An 18,778-nucleotide genomic window follows, 5' to 3' on the forward strand; every position below is an offset into this window, starting at 1 on the left:
AAAGATAATATAAATTTGTTCATCTTGAAATGTCTTGAGATAAGTTTATACGGTTAATTAAACACAATAGAGATCTAATTTCAAAATTAATCTTGAACTATAGTTATTATTTATACTTACTTAGTTGGTCTTTCAATATAAGTATAATATTTGAATTAAAGATACACAACTTGATATCCATGCTTTTTTTATTTTTATTAATATTAAAATGTATGAATCTGAATGATTAAGTTGTTATTCCTCAACTCATACTATAATGATTAAGATTGTTTGATTTTTAATATTTAAATGAATGTTATTTTATTTTATTTCCAAATTACAAAAAGACATAATTAAAAAAAGCTTTGAAATGTCTTTAACATTGATGGCGTCAAAGCTTTTCGTTGTCATAACCTTCGAGTATCCACCACACCAAATTTGAATATTCGAATTTCACACAAAATAAACTTTCTTTAAAATTTCAAATTCAAAGACAGAAGGATTTGGTCAAATCAAAATATATTAAATAATTTGATCTTTATAAAATAAATATATTCAGTGAAATTGAGATTTCAACCATTCATATTTGACATTATTAGTGGCAAACAAATAAGGTCTAAGTATATTGATGAAAACAAACAACACTATTTAATAAATAAATGAATTTTATTCAATGTGGAAATTTCTAAAGAACTTGCAATTTTCAACTATTCATAACATATTTATATTAAACAAGAGAACATCTTTAAGAAAAATAAAGTATTTATAATAAAATAATTCTCAATATAAATATGTGCCTTTTAAAATGTAACTAAAATCTTAAAAGAAGACATTTCCTTTGAATTTTTTTTCTAGTAAGTGTCCTTTGTAAAATAAAATAAGAAAATTAAAATGGAGGAATAGTGATAATTAAGAACCTCATTTTGGGAAATTCTAGTTTCAAGTCACTATATTTGATAATTTTCTCTAAAGTTTTTAAAAATATTGTCACACAATTTAAATTTTTAATCACTGGGAAAACTAGTCATAAAGAGCACATATTAATTTTTTATTTTTGTATTATCTTACTATTTGAACACCAAAACAATTTATTATTATAGTAAGAGAATCTAACACAAAAGTGCAATTTTAGTAAGTAAATCAAATTTGTTTTCCTTTTTTAAAAATAAACAACAAACCATAAATAATATAGATCATATATTTATTTACATTCCATGTTGCCATTTAAACATTGCCATAATTCATATAGTAATGTAATCCTTTACAAGATTACAATCTTAGAAAGTTAATTAATCAGTAATTAAATTTTTCCTATAAATACTATTAAAATCAGCCTCTTTCTTCACCTCATTCTTTTTAATCAAATTTCTCAAAGTGTTTTTTTTTTTCTTTTTCAAGGCTATGGCTAATAATGTTTTTTTTAAGTGATTAATGATGTTTTTGATTGCATTATTTGTTTAGAAAAAATTGTTGACAACATTAGAAGGCTTATTGCCAAATTTGACTGTGAACATTTTTGGCACACAAGTATATAATTATCTTGATTTTTTTGCAGATCTCTAACAAAAAGAAAAGTATTTTTTAAATTTTATTCATGTGTTTTTATTAGAATTTTTATATAATATAATCACTTGATAAATCACATAGTAATTATCTATTTTTTTTTTGTTATTAGAGATCTGCAATACATCAAATATATGTTATATACCTGAGTGGAAAAAATGTTCACAAATAAGTTTGTGATAGATCTTTTAGTATTATCAACAAGTTTTTTTAAACATATGATATCAGGAACATCGTTAATATCATTTAAAAAAAATATTATTAGTTATAATTTTGAAAAAAATCAAAGAAATAGTAACTAAGCATATCATTCTTTACTCAATACAAAAATTATTTGTTCGATTCATGTGAATTTTTCTCTTGAATTTCTTTTTAATTTTTTAATTAATTAAATTGAATTTTTTACTTTCCTCTCTCCCGTTGGAAGAGAAAGAAAAAATGTGTATCATGATATTTCACGTAGTAAGTAGCTAAACATATATTATTTGATCTTTTGTTTGATGCGCATTGAGATGTAACATCTCTTATTTTTCATATATATTATTTATTTATTTTTAACATAAAATAAATTGATTCTAATTTTGTACTTTAATGCATAATTTTTTTTTCTTTTTTTGTTATGCAGATTGTCTAAATTTTGAGTCCAATGCTTAAAATAAAATAATTCGTCCAAATTACAGAGTTATTGAAGAAGAGGAGATTTGGATGTGATTTACAAACTTTAAAGATGAAGATTACAAAGAGAGGAGCGATAATGAAGAATATATAATTATCATATATTTTTATTTTATTTATTATTAATCACAATATAGTATATCAATTTAATGTAAAATAGAGATGAAATTACTACCGTATTAATATAATTTCTAATATAAATATCAAATACATATTATAAATGTCCATTTAATTTTTTTTTTTTTTTATCTTTATTGATTTTGATCTTTTAATTTTATTGTATAATGAAACTACATTATTTAACTTTTTCATTGGCTATTAACTTTTTTTAAAAAAATTATCGCCCTTAAAAATAAACCTCGTAAATTTAAATTTAATCGAATTTTGATTCCGAACACATAGGCGGAAACCACTAGACAGCAAATATAGTTGTACCAACATGTATGTGTTCTACTGCATAGCTCTCTTGTTCATCAAAAACCCAATTCAATTTCCCCTTTAATTCCAATTGTGTTTACTGGATTTCAAGAAAATCTGTACCCTTTAGTGTTTTTGCTCATTGAAGTTTACTGGGAAAAATTTCGATCAATTCGATGAACAACAAGGTTTTTTTCCATCTCTGCTTGTTTTCATGTTTTTAGCTGAGAATTACTGGTGTATCTGTTCAATTGAGTTTTTTATAGTTTAATTGGTGTTGTGGGTTATGTTATTTGGTTTATTTGGTGCTCAATTAGCAGAGAAAAACAGGAAAATGGATTAAAAAAATATTTCATGTTCTAGTCTTGGTTTATGTGGTGCTAGTAGAAAATGTAGAGAAGTTTTAGTGGTAAAGAATCTAACTGTTTGAATGTTGGATTGGGAATGGTTGAAAATGGAGTGATATGGATAATGAGGATTCGTATAGTTGATTCTAACTTGTTTGGGATTCAAGTGTGGTGTGTGGGATTGAGGTGTTCAATTGAGTGTTTTATAGTTTGATTGGTGTTGTGGGTTATGTTATTTGGCTAATTGGGTGCTCAATTAGCTGAGAAAGGACGGGAAAATGGATTGAAAAAAATTCATGTTCTGGTCTTGGTTTATGTGCTAATAGAGAATGTAGAGAAGTTTTAATGGTAAAGAATCTAATTGTTTGAATGTTGGATTGGGAGGGGTTGAAATGGAGTGATATGGAGTGATATGGATAATGAGGATTTGTATAGTTGATTATAACTTGTTTGGGATTGAGGTATGGTGTGTGGGTTATGCGGCTATTGCTAATTTAGCTAGTCTTATTTGAGTATTGTCACTGAACATTGGTTGGGGTTATGTTATTTGGTTTATTGGGTGCTCAATAAGATGGTAAAGATGGATAATAGTTGCTTCATCGGGTTTCGTCTGGGTTCAGTAAATTGAGGAAATACGGTGAAATAAATGATTTTTCATGTTCTAGTCTTGATTTATGTGCTAGTGGAAAATGTGGAGAAGTTCTAGTTTTAAAGAATCTAACTTTTTGAATATTGGATTAGGACGGGTTGAAAATGGAGTGATATGGATTATGAGGATTCGTATAGTCGATTCTAACTTGTTTGAGATTGAGGTGTGGTCTGTGGTATTATGTGGCTATTGCGCAATTTAGCTAGTCTTATCTTAGTCTTGTCACTGAACATTGGTGTTGGTGGTTATGTTATTTGGTTTATTGGGTACTCAACAAGATAAGGAAAGATGGATAATTGTTGCTTCGTCGTGTTTCATTGGGGTATTGGGATGGATTGAAAATGGAGTGATATGGATAATGAGGATTCATGTAGTCGACCCTAACTTGTTTGGGATTGAGTTGTGGTGTGTGGTATTATGAGGCTATTGCGCAATTTAGCTAGTTTTATTTGAGTGTTGTCACTGAACATTTAGTTTAATTCACTTCCATTCATAGCATTACCTAGAGGAATTTTCAACGTTTTGGAGTAACCAAAGTTTATATTATTTGGGGGAAAGATGGTTTAACTGGGAAACAAAAACACCTTGTAACAAATATCCGTTTGCAAATTGTCTTGGTCCTATTTTGTAAACATTTCTTTTAAGAAAAAGGAATTTTCTCTATCTTTCCCTCAAAACATCCACGAAATACGGAGAGGGATTCTCTTCCATAGAATCTTCAGTCTCTTATCAACCCATTGACCCTTTCAACTCTGTAGTAAACTCTTTAACATCTCCGGGCATAACCCACATTACTAACAAGGTTCAAGAACATAGATTTGGTGTTGTTATCTCTTCCACTTCTTTTATCACTGAACCTCGTGACATTGAAATCAATCCCTCCCCAAACCCATGGCAATGCTTCCAATCCTCTTATAGCACCCAATTTATGCCAAAGCTCCCTCCTCTTTTTACTATCACATGGCCCATAAACTCCTGTAAACATCAACATAAAACCTGTATTCAATTCTTCCAGGAAGCCAGTGTCAGAATGCAAAACCATTAGCTTATCATTGCATTTCCATCTCCTTTTATCCTAAACAACAGGATGCCCCCACGATTGCCTGGAGCTTCTATCTCTATACATTCTATCCACCTTCTACCCCATGTCTGCCTCAAAAAGGAGCAGTCAGCAGACTTCAGTTTTGTTTCCACAAAACAGGTATTGTATGTGTCCCATTCTCTAACCATCAGCCTAAGTAATCTTTGTTTCTTCTTTTCATTTAACTCCCTAACGTTCCAACAGATAACTTTAAGCTTCATATCTTTTCTTTCATTGACTTTTTTCCTCTCTCCATGGACCTGTTACCCCACCAAAGCTAACATTGAATTCGACCAGATTCTTCAATTCCCTCAGACTCTTATTCTTCATTGAAGGGCTTTTGGAACTTGACTCCATTTTGCAGACCCTATTTCTTTCAATTCGTAATAATAGACCAGCAAGTTATTTCTTTTGGAAGTTGTTTACACATTTGTAACATATTCATCTGCACCCATCTTGAAACATCTTCACAATTTGACCTCCCTTTGTAATTAAGAACCTCCTCTTCATGCCATGGGAGGATAAGAAAATCCACCGGAAAATCGACAACGTGTGGATCGACATATTCATCTCCACAATTTTGGATGATATTTGTTGAGTTCTATCACTGGTTAAGATGGTCACTAGGTAACTAAACAAGAAAAGCACTATTAATGCTTTGTTTTGTCAATGCTCATTAATGGTTATGTCTTCTCTCTCTATGTATACATGTATATATTGGGGTTAATCTCAGTCAGACTGTTGCCTTTTGGATTGAATTCACATTTAATTCAAAAATCTCTTATTACTAATTTGGTATATTGTCAACGATGCCGGTTTCGACTGACAATTGATGAACTATGCCTTTTGATCTCTAGGTTCCATGAGTTCAAATATATCAAGAAGGATCTTTAATGGAGCATTGTTCTGGAGAAAATGCTGATATAACTGAATGGGAGATTGACGACTATAAAGAAAAATCTTATGTAGAGCTGAAGTGTGGAAATCAATCTTTTAAGATATCAGATGTGGCTTACACTTGTCCCTATTGTCCAGAGAAAAGAGGGCGTCACCTTTTCTATGAAGATCTCTTGCAGCATGCAAGTGGAATAGGAAAGTCTACGATACGAACTGCAAGAGATAGGGCCAAGCATCTTGCATTGGCCAAGTACTTGGAAAGCGACGTAGCAGGTGCAGTTGGTCCATCAAACTCTAGTAAAGAGTTGAAGAGTGGAAGTCACTCTTTTAGGATATCAGATGTAGCTTTTGCTTGCCCCTATTGTCCGGAGACAACAAAAAGAGATTTTTCCTATAAGGATCTCTTGCAGCATGCAAATGGAATAGGAAGCTCCAACTCTTTCAAGCGAACTGCAAGAGATAAGGCGAACCATCTTGCATTAGTCAAGCACTTGGAAAATGATGTAGCAGGTTCTGCCAGTTCATCAAAATCTTATGAAGAGTGGAGGAGTGGTTCTCTTAAGATATCAAATATGGCTTTTGCTTGCCCCTACTGCCCAGAAACAAGGCAACTCTATGAAGCGAACTGCAAGAGATAAGGCGAACCATCTTGCATTATTCAAATGCTTGGAAAATGATGTAGCAGGTTCTACCAGTTCAGCAAAATCTTATGAAGAGTCGATTAGTAGAAATCAACCTAAGATATCAAATAGGACTTTTGCTTGTCCCTATTGTCCGGAGACAAGAGAGAGAAAATTTTCTTATAAGGATCTCTTGCAGCATGCAAATGGAATAGGAAGCTCCAACTCTTTCAAGCGAACTGCAAGAGATAAGGCGAACCATCTTGCATTAGTCAAGCACTTGGAAAATGATGTAGCAGGTTCTGCCAGTTCATCAAAATCTTATGAAGAGTGGAGGAGTGGTTCTCTTAAGATATCAAATATGGCTTTTGCTTGCCCCTACTGCCCAGAAACAAGAAACAGACATTTTTCGTACATAGATCTCTTTCAGCATGTAAATAGTGTAGGAACCTGTAACTCTATAACGCGAACTGCAAGTGATAGGGCCAAGCATCTTGCATTAGCCAAGTCCTTGGAAAATGATGTAGCAGCCGGTAAATTAAAATCTTATGAAGGGTTGAAGAGTGGAAATAACTCTTTAAACATATCAGATATGACTTCTGTCTATGCCTATCCAGAGACGAGAAACGGAGATTCTTCATACAAGGATCTGTTGCAGCAGGCAAGTGGAGTAGGAAGTAGTAACTCTAAGAAGCAAACTGCAAGGGATAAAGGCAACCATCTTGCATATGCCAAGTACTTGGAAAGTGATGTAGCAGGTGCTGTTGGTGCATCAAAATCTTATGAAGAGTCAGCAAGTGGAAAACACTCTTTTAATATGTCAGATAGAACTTATGCTTGTGCCTATTGTCCAGAGACGAGAAACAGAGATTTTTCGTACAATGATCTCTGGCAGCATGCACTTGGAGTAGGAAGCTGTGACTCTAAGAAACGAACTGCAACGGATAAGGCTAACCATCTTTCCTTGTCCAAGCACTTGCAAAATTTTGCCAAATACTTGGAAGATGATGTATCGAGTGCTGCCAATACATCAATGCCTTATGAAAGATTGAAGAATGGTAATCACTCCTTTAACAATTCAGATGTGGCTTTTGCTTGCCCTTATTGTCCAGATACTAGAAACAAAGATTTTTCATATAAGGATCTCTTGCAGCATGCTGGTGGAGTAGGAAGCTGTAACTCTAAGAAGCGAACTGCAAGAGATAAGGCCAATCATCTTGCATTGGCCAAGTACTTGTCAAGTGATGTTGCAGGTGGTCCTGGTAAATCAATATCTTATGAAGAGTTGAAGAGTGGAAATAACTCTTTCAGCATACCAAATGGGGCTTATACTTTTGCCTATTGTCCAAAGAAAAGAAAGCAAGATTGTTTGTATAAGGATCTCATGCTGCATGTCAGTGAAGCAGGAAGCTGTAGCTCCAATAAGCGAACTGCAAAAGATATTACTTTTGCCAAGTATTTCGGAAACGATGTAGCAGGTGCTGCTAGTCCATCAAAGCCTGATACTCTGGGTAATCCTCAGGTTGATTCTCTTGCAGATCAGGATCTTTCGGAGATGTTTGTGTGGCCGTGGATTGGGGTTGTTGTGAACCTTCCCACTGAATTTAAGGATGGTCGCTATGTAGGAGAAAGTGGTTCTAATCTGAAGGATCGGTTGATAAGGAAAGGTTTCAATCCAACACGAGTGCGCACTCTTTGGAATGACCTAGGCCATTCTGGAATTGCTCTTGTTGAATTCAAGAAAGATTGGTTTGGGTTCAGTAATGCCATATCATTTGAGAAGGCCTATGAGGCCGATGATCATGGGAAGAAGAATTGGGAAGCCAATAATGACAAAAAATCTGATTTGTATGCTTGGATAGCTCGAGCTGATGATTATCAGGCCACTAATGTTGTTGGTGAAAAGCTCCGCAAAGTTGGAGACCTTAGAACTGTTTCTAGTATCATGGAAGAAGAATCTCGCAAGAATTGTATACTTGTTTCTAGTTTAACCAATGCCATTGAAGTCAAGAAGTTGCACATAAAGGTGTTGGAGGACAAATTACGGGAGACTATCCAGTCTGTCGAACAGTTGATTGTGGTGAATGCTAAACTTCGTCAAGCAAACAATGAAGGTTAGTGATTGCATGTGCGTGCTATTAGAAACTTTGGACACTGTATATTGGATGCCCTAACATACTTGTTTGTATGATTAGAAATAAAAAAGATCCAGTCAAGTGCGCGTGATCATTTCCAGCAGACATTTATTAATCATGAAAAGTTGAAGTTGCAAATGGAAACTCAAAAAAAGGAGCTTGATCTCCGACATGAAGAACTGCAGAAACGTGAAGCCCAAAATGAAATTGATAGGAAAAAACTATCTGAAGAACATGAACAGGTATACTTGTTTAATTGTTTCTCTGCTGAATTCAATTTTGGTTTGATTTATCATTTGCAAAAACTAAAGGATTAATTTTTCACGAAGGCTGAAAAGTTAGGTGATGGTTTAATGTTCGTATATGTGGGTGGATGTGCTAGTTGAAACTTTCTTAAAATATTCTAGTTAGTGTTCACAACTCCGAGTAAGAAGTAATGCATGCATGGTTATAGCAATTACTTAACATTCAAATTTAAAATACTTATTCTGGTTCATGGCATCCATTTCTCTCCACTCTTTTTCTTTATTTTCTTCTTTCCACTTCCTCGTACTTAAAAGAGTAATAGGCAGGAACTGTTTGATATGTATATGCTGTTCTTTGTTTTATTTGCATGTTAATTGAAAAAAAAAATAGTTTTTAAAGAAGCACCTTTATGGAATAATTTGAAGCGTCACCTAAAGAACCGAGGACTCTTATGTGCCGATCTTTATTTGAACTGAAGATAGTTATCATGAAGTCTTCTTGATGTTACTCCAGAATGCCATCCTAAAAACATCCCTTAGTGCTGCGGTTGAAGAGCAAAAGAATGTTGACGAAAAAGTACTGAAATTTGCAGAAGAACTGAAGGTCTGTCTTTCAGGTTTCTCTTTTGCTTGTTATTGACATTATCTTAATGCTTATGTTAACATATCGCTAAGTTGCCGTTTTGCTGTCTGCAGAAACAAAAGGAGGAACTCCATAAGAGAATTATTAGGCTTGAGAAACAACTCAATGCAAAACAAGCAAGTGAAACAGAAGTTGAGCGATTGCGAGTGATTATTAAGCACATTGAAGAGGAAGGTGATCAGGAAGTTCTGGAAAACGTTGACACACTGCTTAAAAGTTTAAGAGAAAAGGAAGAAAAATATGAAGATTTAGTGTCATTGAACCAAACCTTGATTGTGAAGGAGCGAAAGAGCAATGATGAGCTGCAGGAAGCACTTAAAGAATTGGTTAATGTATGTAAGGAGGCCTACTATGGCTTGTTGTTTTACATGATATTGAGGAATGTTTTTTTTTGATAACCGAGAAATCTATCTGTGACCTGCCCTTTGGACCAATCACAGCCTTTTAAACTCGGTGGATAATGGGCCCGCCCCTCTACCCTTCTCCACTTAAATATCGGGCTTCGCTTTGCGTGGTATGGGGCTTGAACCTGCGACCTAAGCCGCAAATCCTCCACCTTTTGCCACTCAAGCTAGGCCTTGGGGGCACATGATATTGAGGAATGTATCTGATTGAAACTGTGAATAGCATGATTCAATAAAAAATACAAAGACTATTAATGATGTATTGTAGCGTGTTTTTGAGGGTTTAGGTGGGGGAGTAGTATAACAACTCATGTCCTTCATTATGAGCTCATTCCGTCTACTTGAAAGATACATGCACATTATACACTAGCCCAAAATGGTTAAAGAATTACTTAAAAAATATTTGACAGGGTAGTATACTGAAATTTAGCTTTCCCTTTTCTGGATCAAAATCTCTTTTTGGTGGGTTGAGGAGTTTGGCTGGCTTCAGCATTTACTGAAGAAAATTTGAGGAATTGACAATTAAATTTCTCTATAGGGCTTGAAGGAATTACCTAGAAAAGGTCCTATTGGTGTTAAGAGGATGGGAGAGCTCGACAGCAGACCGTTCTTTGAAGCAGTGAAGAGGAGATATAATGAGGTAGAAGCTGAGCAGATAGCTTCTGAGTTGTGCTCGTTGTGGGAGGAGTACCTTAGAGACCCTGAGTGGCATCCCATTAAAGTTGTTGCCGTAAATGGGAAACATAAGGTATGCCTTTTTTATTCTGGTTCATGACATCGAGTCTGTTTAAACTCATTTTTACTAATAAGAAGAAAAATACTTTGGCTTCCATTTGTTTAGTTTCTACCATGGATATGTTGTGATGTGTACTTTGGGAGTCTGATCATTTTGTGAGAATCTATTCGATATATGACCAGTGTAGTGGACATCTCATAAATATAGCGTTCTGTGTGTCTTCTCTTGTTCCTATTGCAATCTGTTTGGAACTTGATTTTAGTTCTTTTGTTTCATCTGTGGCATTAACATATAGGCTACTATTGGATATTGTTGGACGTCAAATTATGCATTTCAATTTGTCGCAACCCTGTGATTAGATGTTGACTATGGATGGATTATATTGATGTAAAAATGTTAATCAGTCATTTGTAGGGAGATTTGGTGTAATTTACATTCAAATTTCTATGAATTCTCTTTTAACATTCTAAACAGTTTGGCCGCAGAACTTTCTAATTTTATCATGCATCTCATACTAGTTGATCTAAATTCTAAAGTAATCATGTATTACTACTATTAATAAGATGCTACAAGCACACAGGAAATTCACAGAAGCAATTGTGGAATTCTTTTTGCTTTTTGTTAAAGACAAATAAGGTCCGTTACAAAAAACAAATTCAAAAAAGTTGGTTGTTTTAACATACCGTGTAGAAAACTAGAAGTAAAGAGTTTCCATAAAAAAAGAGACGGACTAAAAAAGGAAAATAAGATAAATAAATCAAACAGATAAGAGTACTAAATATATAGAGAAACATCACTTTCTTCTTAAACATTTAGCTATTTTCCCCATCGAGAAAGAGATTGAGGATACGTGGGATTTGAAAGGAAAATGACGAGGTTTCGGGTCGTCACAAAGAACATAATAAAAACAAAGGAAGAAGGGTATAAAATACCCCTCAACTTTCGTTTAATAGTTAGGTTTACCGTACATTATACTATGCGGCTATTCATACCCCCGCCGCCGTCTGCAAACTTATTACCCGTACCAATGGCGGAGCCAGGATTTCCGTTGAGGGGGTTAAAAAAAAACATGCTAAATAGTGCTGACAAATAAACTGTACCAGACTTCAAGTTAAAACATTGAAAAATGTTTCTAGCCAGTTTCGAACCCGCGCGTCTACTAGTTTCTGAACCCCCATAGCCGCTGAATCAAGCCCCTTACTTGTGTTGAGGGGGGTCAATATTAAATATATAGACATAAAATACATATTTGATCCTAAATACCCAGTATAATTTTTTCGATTCAGGGGGTTTTGGTGAACCTCCTGAACTCCATGTAGATCCGCCCCTGCCCGTACCCCTACTTGGACGGAAACCCCCAAATCAGCCCAAATTAACCCGAATTTCTTAAAAACGATCTATTCCCAAATTGAAACCCATGGCCGACCCTCTATCTATCTTAACCCAAACAAATTTTACTCATTTCCAAAAGATTAAGCCTATAAAGCTTAGTTGAATTCACTAGCTGGAATTGTACCAGAGAATGAGTTATTGCTGAGATCAGGTGTTTGTAGAAGAGGGCATAAACGAAGAGAAGCAGGGATAAGAACTAGAGGACCTATTGTTGAAGAGTTGAAGTCCTCTAAGATTGGTATGAGTCCCAAAGTAGAAGGAAATGAACCACCAATAACATTGTCATGTAGGCTGAGTTTTCTGAGATAAAAATTGTCCAATTCTTTCGGTAATGCTTCCACCTAGACCCCTCCGTTGAAGCTGGATTACAATGACTTGTCCTTGAGCACATTTAATACCAAGCCAACCACCAGAACAAGCTCAAGATCCACTGTCATTCCAGCTTCACAAGAACCCTTTTGGATCAACCAATTCTTGCTTAAAGGGTTGAAGTGCTTGCAAATCTGCTGCAGTGATAATTATCCCGTCCCAATCTTGACCTGAAGCTGGCTGAATCCCAGAAATACTAACTCATATAGAAGGACTCATAATTGAAGAAGCTTAGATAAATTTGGTACCTTTACAGCGTCTAGAAGAGATTCAGAGGGAAAAAAAGGGCTCAAATGTCCATCAACATAGACCAGATCCTTTGGAAGTTCTCAAGTGACGATTGAAGTCTTTGGAAGTTCTTTTGGAAATGGGTTAAATTTGTTTGGGTTAAGATAGATAGAAGGTCGGAAATGGGTTGTTTTTAAAGAAATTCATGTTAATTTGGGCTGATTTGGGGTTTCCGCCCAAGTAGGGGTTCGGTGACATGTTTGCAGATGGCGAGTTTATGATTAGCCGTATAGTATAATGGAGGGTAAACCTAACTATTCAACGAAAGTTTAGTGGTATTTTTGACCCTTCTCCCTATTTATAGAATCCGTGTAAGCAATGAAAATTCAATTATAAGAGTCTGATCTTCTCAGTTAAGAATATGCAATTCCTCCTGAGTGAAGTTGTTGGGGGGAGAAATAAGTATAACTAGGTAGTTAACTCTAGAAATTTCTCCCGTGCCACATAAATTGAGACAAAAAGAGTAACAATGGCCCCCTATATCTAATGTATATATATGTATCATGCATCTTTATAGGTTAGAATATTAATATTCAAGAATGTATACGGTATGCATTTATTACTGTCTGAATAAAAAAGGAAATAAAACACACTTCAATTTCTTACTTGATCTACTTCTCACCAGTTTTTTCTATACCAAACGGTTTATATATTAAAATACCGTTGATGCTGTTTCAGGCTGTAATAGACGATGAAGATGAAAAACTGAAAGACTTGAAGAGAACTTACGGTGAGGATGTGTATAAAGCTGTAACAACCGCTTTGAGTGAGATTAATGTATATAACCCAAGTGGAGGATACATCATTTCGAAGTTGTGGAATTATGAAGCTGGTGAGAAAGCTACTCTGCAAGACGGAGTTACTGTGCTACTAAACCTCTGGAAAAAGAAAATGACACTCAACTGAATGTCATTAGGTACCACCTTTCTCTTGCTATGATATTTTTCATCGGTAACAACTTTACATTTAAAGGATATGAGTTTGAACACCAAAAAAACAAACCTACAGAAATATCGAAAGTAGACAAAAAGAAAATGATTACAGCGGAATACCTGATATAGAAATATTAAAATATCATTTTTATAGCATTTATTTCCAACTGAAACTCTGTTTTTCTCTTTTTGTATATGCTCTTCTATGTGATTAGTTTTCTGGATACTCCAATGCTCTGCTTAGACAGAACGTCATGTGAACATTACATTCGACTAGAGGCGGATCTAGGATTTGAAATGTATGGGTTTTGAATTGTAGGATAGTGACCCCCGTTCTAGTACTTGAGTTCGAAATTTAATTTGTGTACATATTTAGTGGATTTCCTAATACATATATACAACGTTTGAGTCAAAGTTACTGGGTTCTCCGAATCCGTAACTTGAGGTCTACCTCCACCCTTGCATTAGAGCTCGTTTATTTGCATAAGGTAGAAATCCTTCGCCATGTTTTTGGTTCTCCATATTTAAGAAAGTGTTTGCTCAGATAAATGCATAACAATGTCTCGAATAGGCTGGTTTTCTGATCAGCTCAGTATTGTTTTTCATTTTAGTAAAGGTTAGAGGAGCATTGGAAAATATGAAGCGTAAGTTGGTGAGGAGCATGAACTCGAGCTCGAGCTGCTTAAACACAGGTTGGTTGTTTTCTTAATTCGAGTGTGTTAATATATCGATTGATTAGATGAATTTGAATAGAGATGCAGCAACACTATGGTTCTTGTTGCAGGAAAAAATAGATGTTCAGCACCCAGACAGAGAGTTGATTGAGGATGATTTACAAACATAAGTTGAAGTTCAAAACATTCAATAATTGCCATTGGAATATAGATCTTAATCTTATCTTTTTAGTCTTATAATTTCTGATCAAATTTGTTTAATGTAACAATATCTATGGAGTATCATTTTGTTCTTGTTAGAGATTTATATGCCAGAAGAAAATGTTGAGAACGTCTCGTGCTAGATAATCTTTTTCGTTATATTTGATTGAGATGTGTTCAAATGGGACGACATGGATAATGAGTATTCATAAGGTCGATCCCACTAATGCTTTTGCATTATGGTAGATTGTTTACATCACACTCCTTGGAGTGCGGCCTTTCATGGACTATGCTAGCGTGAGATGCTTTGTGCATCAGACTGTCCTTTTATAAAGCCGATCCCAACATGATTGGGATTGAGGTATGGTTGTTGCTATTTGAAATGTTTATGTTAAAATCAATGATGGAAGATTTTGGTAGAAAACTTGGATGAATGGCTTTTCTATGGTTTTGCTTTAGAAAAGCACCACATTTCTCTTTTCCATTTTTGCCTATCAAAGAGGAAAATGTTAGGTTGTCATGCGGCGGTCTTTTTTCGAACTCCGTTAACGTTGGATGCTTTGTTCATCGAGTTGACTTTTTTCTTTAAAGAGGAAAATGTGCTACTATTCTATATCAACAACTACTTACCATTTGTGTAAGCCTTAATGAACATAGTTATTCGGTATCTGTGTGTTGATAAGTAGTTACTTTTTTTGTGAAATTAGTTGAGGTGCATGAAAGACGACTCGGACACCATAGGCAACTATTTTTTTTTAGAGCAAACCATAGAAGAAAGTGAGTGTTTTTGGTGGGTAGGTGAGTGATTTTTTCCCTTTTTATTATTTCTTCTCCTCAAATTAACTTAGAGTCTTTTCTTAAAAAGTCTTTGGGTTCAATTATTCGTTTATAAATTATTTTATTTAGACTCTTTACACGTGATGCAATTTTAGTGGTGTAATTATATTAAGTTTGACTTAAAATTCAATTCATCATAATGAAAGAAAATAATGGAATCTTTAGTTAACGTTTGATCATGAATTTTTAAAAGTTTATCTTTAAATATTTGTTTGATCATGAAACTTAATTAAACTTTGTTGATTCTCAAATATTTTCAACTTTTCAAAAACTGGTCGGATATTTTCACTCAATACAAATCGAGATTTCAAATTTCATTGTTAAATTTTATGGTCAAATAGAAGCTCAAGTCTTTTTATTAGTAATAGTAATTCGATGTTCCAAGACAAGAACTTTACCCCATTAGAATTTTGTTAATGCAAATTCAGATTAATCAAGCTAGTAAATTTCGATAACGATTGGTCCACTTTTTAAATATTATTTTAAAGGAAATAGTAAGGAGAGAGGGGCAAGTAAGCTATGGAACTAATAGCCACTTTTGTCCACTCATTTATTTTAGTAGCTTCTAGTCTTGTGGGTGGATATAATTCTATATAATTGAAAACTTTTTTAAAATATAGGATTACATGTTTTTCATTTATTTTATTTATATATGATCTTATTTAATTAAAAATACAAAACTTATAATATAAATTAACTTATTCGTACAATGAAGAAATAGAATATTATGAAAGTATAATTTTTAAATAGTTAAATGGATTGGTATTTTTGATGATTTGAAAATTTTGTAAATAAATTTAAGTTTACATTAAATTAAAAATAGAAAATAAATGGTACAACTAGATTCAGAGTTTTTTTAATTTCACTGACAATGATTATAATAGGGTGTTAAATATTTCTTTATCCTTAATTAGAAGTCTTGAGTTTGAATTCTATATATGAATTTTTTTTCTTCAAAAAACACGCTTTATGTAGGGGTGTGCATCGATCGGTTCGGTTCGATTTTATGTATTATCAGTTCAATTTATCGGTTTTCGGTTTTTAAATATGTTAAACAAATAACCAAACCAATAAGATATTTTTTATCGGTTTTCGGTTTATCGGTTTTGGTTCTTAACGGTTCGGTTTCGGTTTAACCAATAAGAAAATACTTATGAAATAAATATATGACTTTTTAAATTAATTTAATGCGAAAACACAATAATGTAACTTTACAAATGCTCATAAAATAGAAACAATAATGCCAAACATGAAAAGAACTATACAAGAGTAACACAAAGAGAAATTAAGAGGAATAGGATTCTTACTTTAGATTTTAACATTTTTTATAATGTGAAAATGTGAACTCAAAGTCATTGTTAAGTGTGAATTGAAGGCTAAAAGGACAAAGATAGTAACTACTAAGGTATTGAGATTAATATATAATATTTATGTACAAGTAAAAGTAGTAAATTACTAGTCTTAATGGGTTATCGATTTACCAAATAACTCAATATTAAAAACCAATACCCAACCGATAATCCAATAAATTTTTTTTTATAAAATCATTAAAAATCCGTTAACTCAGTAACCCAATAACAATAAATCGATAACATTTTTATCGATTTAATTTATCGATCAATTCGATTTTTACACACCCTAGCTTTATGTTTGATATATGATTTTCTTTTACGTGAATTCATATCTTGAGCGGAAATATTTTAAATAATTGTTTTTTATTTTTATGCTTTTTCAATGAATTGTGATTGAGACCTTCACGTAAAGTATTCTTTTATGCTTTCCAAATGGACCAAATCCCATAGTTTCTTTTTTTTCTTTCATTATTGGTATGGCTAGCTCCACCTGTCCTATTTTGCCTTATTTTAAAATGGACGTTTGGACATAAAAAATATAATTTTTTTAAAAATAAAATAGTACTTATTTTCAAGTTGGATAATATTTAAAAATTTGTATTTGGATATAAATACAAATTAAAATTTCTCTCTAAATTTTCATTGAGCGACGATTTTCTATATTTTACCTTTTCTCTACGAGTGATTCAAATCTACAATCTTCAGGTTAAAGATGAGAGATGCTTATCATCTAGAAAAATGTTCTTGTTATTTTTTACGAGTGATTTAAAATAATAATTTGTGAAATAACTTTTTGGAGTTTTTCGATTCAACTACAGATTAAAATTTTGGATTTTTTTTTTACTAATTTTATGAAATAAAATTTTGAGATAATGGAAATTATCTATGGCCAAGGCACTAAATTTTATATTCTCAAAAATAGATAAAACAAAAGAAGAGAATATTCTAAAGTCCATAATTATATGCCACAAAAACTTTTATGGGTTGGATGGGGTAGACCATGACCTCATTGGTTTTATATTGACCATCAAAAATAGTTTTTTTTTTTTTAAATGATATAGGATATTAATATTAAATCCAATAATATATGATATAAATTATAATAATTAATTTATAATTTGATTTTGATAAATCAGTATAGTTTATTATAACTATTACGTGCAAATAAATTTCATATGTGCTAAATATTTATTTATTTTTAATCAAAGATTTTAAATTTGTTTCTTTAGAGTGAAGCTACATTTTTCTATAAGAATTCAGATTAATCATGTGTCAAAGATGAAAGTCAAACACCAGAATTATGATGAACATTTATGGAGAAAGACATATATTAAAAATAGTTTATTACATATTTTTTGTTTAATATCAAAATGTGAGTATATCCATGCTCTTTTAAAATGTGTCATCGATAAACTCAATGTTATAAATAAAAATAAAACTCAAAAATTGATAGTTCTTTAAATTTATATGAAAGACAAAATTAAATACACAAAAATGAAAAATAGAAAAAGGTACATAAAGGTCAATTCAGCTACCACGTGCCTATTAAATTCATTGTTTTGTTTTTACTTAAATACAACTCATTATATAATTATTCAAATCTAATCAAATTTATGATTTAGAGTAAGTAAATTCAGAATGAGTTGTTATGATCATATTAATTATTAATAATGTAAAAATACTCTGTCATGTAAATATAATTATATTTACTTATCACACCTTAATAAAAAAAGATTATACTCTTTTCTAATTTGTGTTTATCCTAATCCATTTGATCACGAATTTAGAGATTTATGCTTAAACAGATATTTCATATTCGAATTTTTAAAAGCTATTTATGACTTAGTAAATAAAATTTTATCATACATAAAATATAGAAAACAGTTTGTAAAATATAAAAATTAATCGAGATGTACGTAAATTGATTCGAACATTATAAAAAAAAAAGTGTTGAGTCAGCTGTAAATTATAAACGTGGCATGATATAAAATAATGGTGACGTACCTAATATTTATCTCCTTTGACGAGTCATCTGCTTCTTCAAATATTAAAAAATAAATAAATTGGCAGCTATTATCAGAAATTTAAATTAGTTAATTTAATTAGGCATCTTTGATTAAAAGTAGAAACATATTAATTATTTCACCCCACATTCATATTGGTGGAAATTTAAATTACTTAATTCAATAAACTTTAAGTAATAATATCTTATTTTTTCTATTGTAAGGATCTTTTAACCCGCAACCACTAATATTTGAACTTATAGTAGATAAACATCGATGAATTTTTAAATTCCTTAACTATTAAGTCAGTCTTTAATTTTGTATTTAGAGGATTCAAGT

At 32.4% G+C, this 18,778-nt stretch overlaps 1 protein-coding gene across 2 annotated transcripts; it reads left to right on the forward strand.

The window, feature by feature from the left end:
- Nucleotides 1-2,643: 2,643 nt before the first annotated feature.
- Nucleotides 2,644-14,377, forward strand: LOC102583837 (protein INVOLVED IN DE NOVO 2). 2 transcript variants are annotated; one of them, XR_001473264.1, is made up of 10 exons: nucleotides 2,645-2,822; nucleotides 5,569-6,215; nucleotides 6,625-8,342; nucleotides 8,424-8,605; nucleotides 9,123-9,212; nucleotides 9,305-9,583; nucleotides 10,194-10,403; nucleotides 13,119-13,356; nucleotides 13,984-14,064; nucleotides 14,157-14,377. XR_001473264.1 is itself a non-coding variant. In XM_006345904.2 (9 exons), the coding sequence occupies exons 2-8, from the start codon at nucleotides 5,605-5,607 to the stop codon at nucleotides 13,344-13,346; spliced, it is 3,552 nt and encodes a 1,183-aa protein (XP_006345966.1). In that variant the 5' UTR covers nucleotides 2,644-2,822; nucleotides 5,569-5,604; the 3' UTR covers nucleotides 13,347-13,356; nucleotides 13,984-14,065. The 2 variants fall into 2 exon arrangements, 1 of the variants encoding a protein (XP_006345966.1); XM_006345904.2 differs by lacking the exon at nucleotides 14,157-14,377 and having other exon boundaries at nucleotides 2,644-2,822; nucleotides 5,569-6,040; nucleotides 6,216-8,342; nucleotides 13,984-14,065.
- The last annotated feature ends 4,401 nt before the right edge of the window (nucleotides 14,378-18,778 follow it).

Source organism: Solanum tuberosum, unplaced genomic scaffold (genome assembly GCF_000226075.1).
Source record: "Solanum tuberosum cultivar DM 1-3 516 R44 unplaced genomic scaffold, SolTub_3.0 scf00072, whole genome shotgun sequence".
Taxonomy (NCBI): domain Eukaryota; kingdom Viridiplantae; phylum Streptophyta; class Magnoliopsida; order Solanales; family Solanaceae; genus Solanum; species Solanum tuberosum.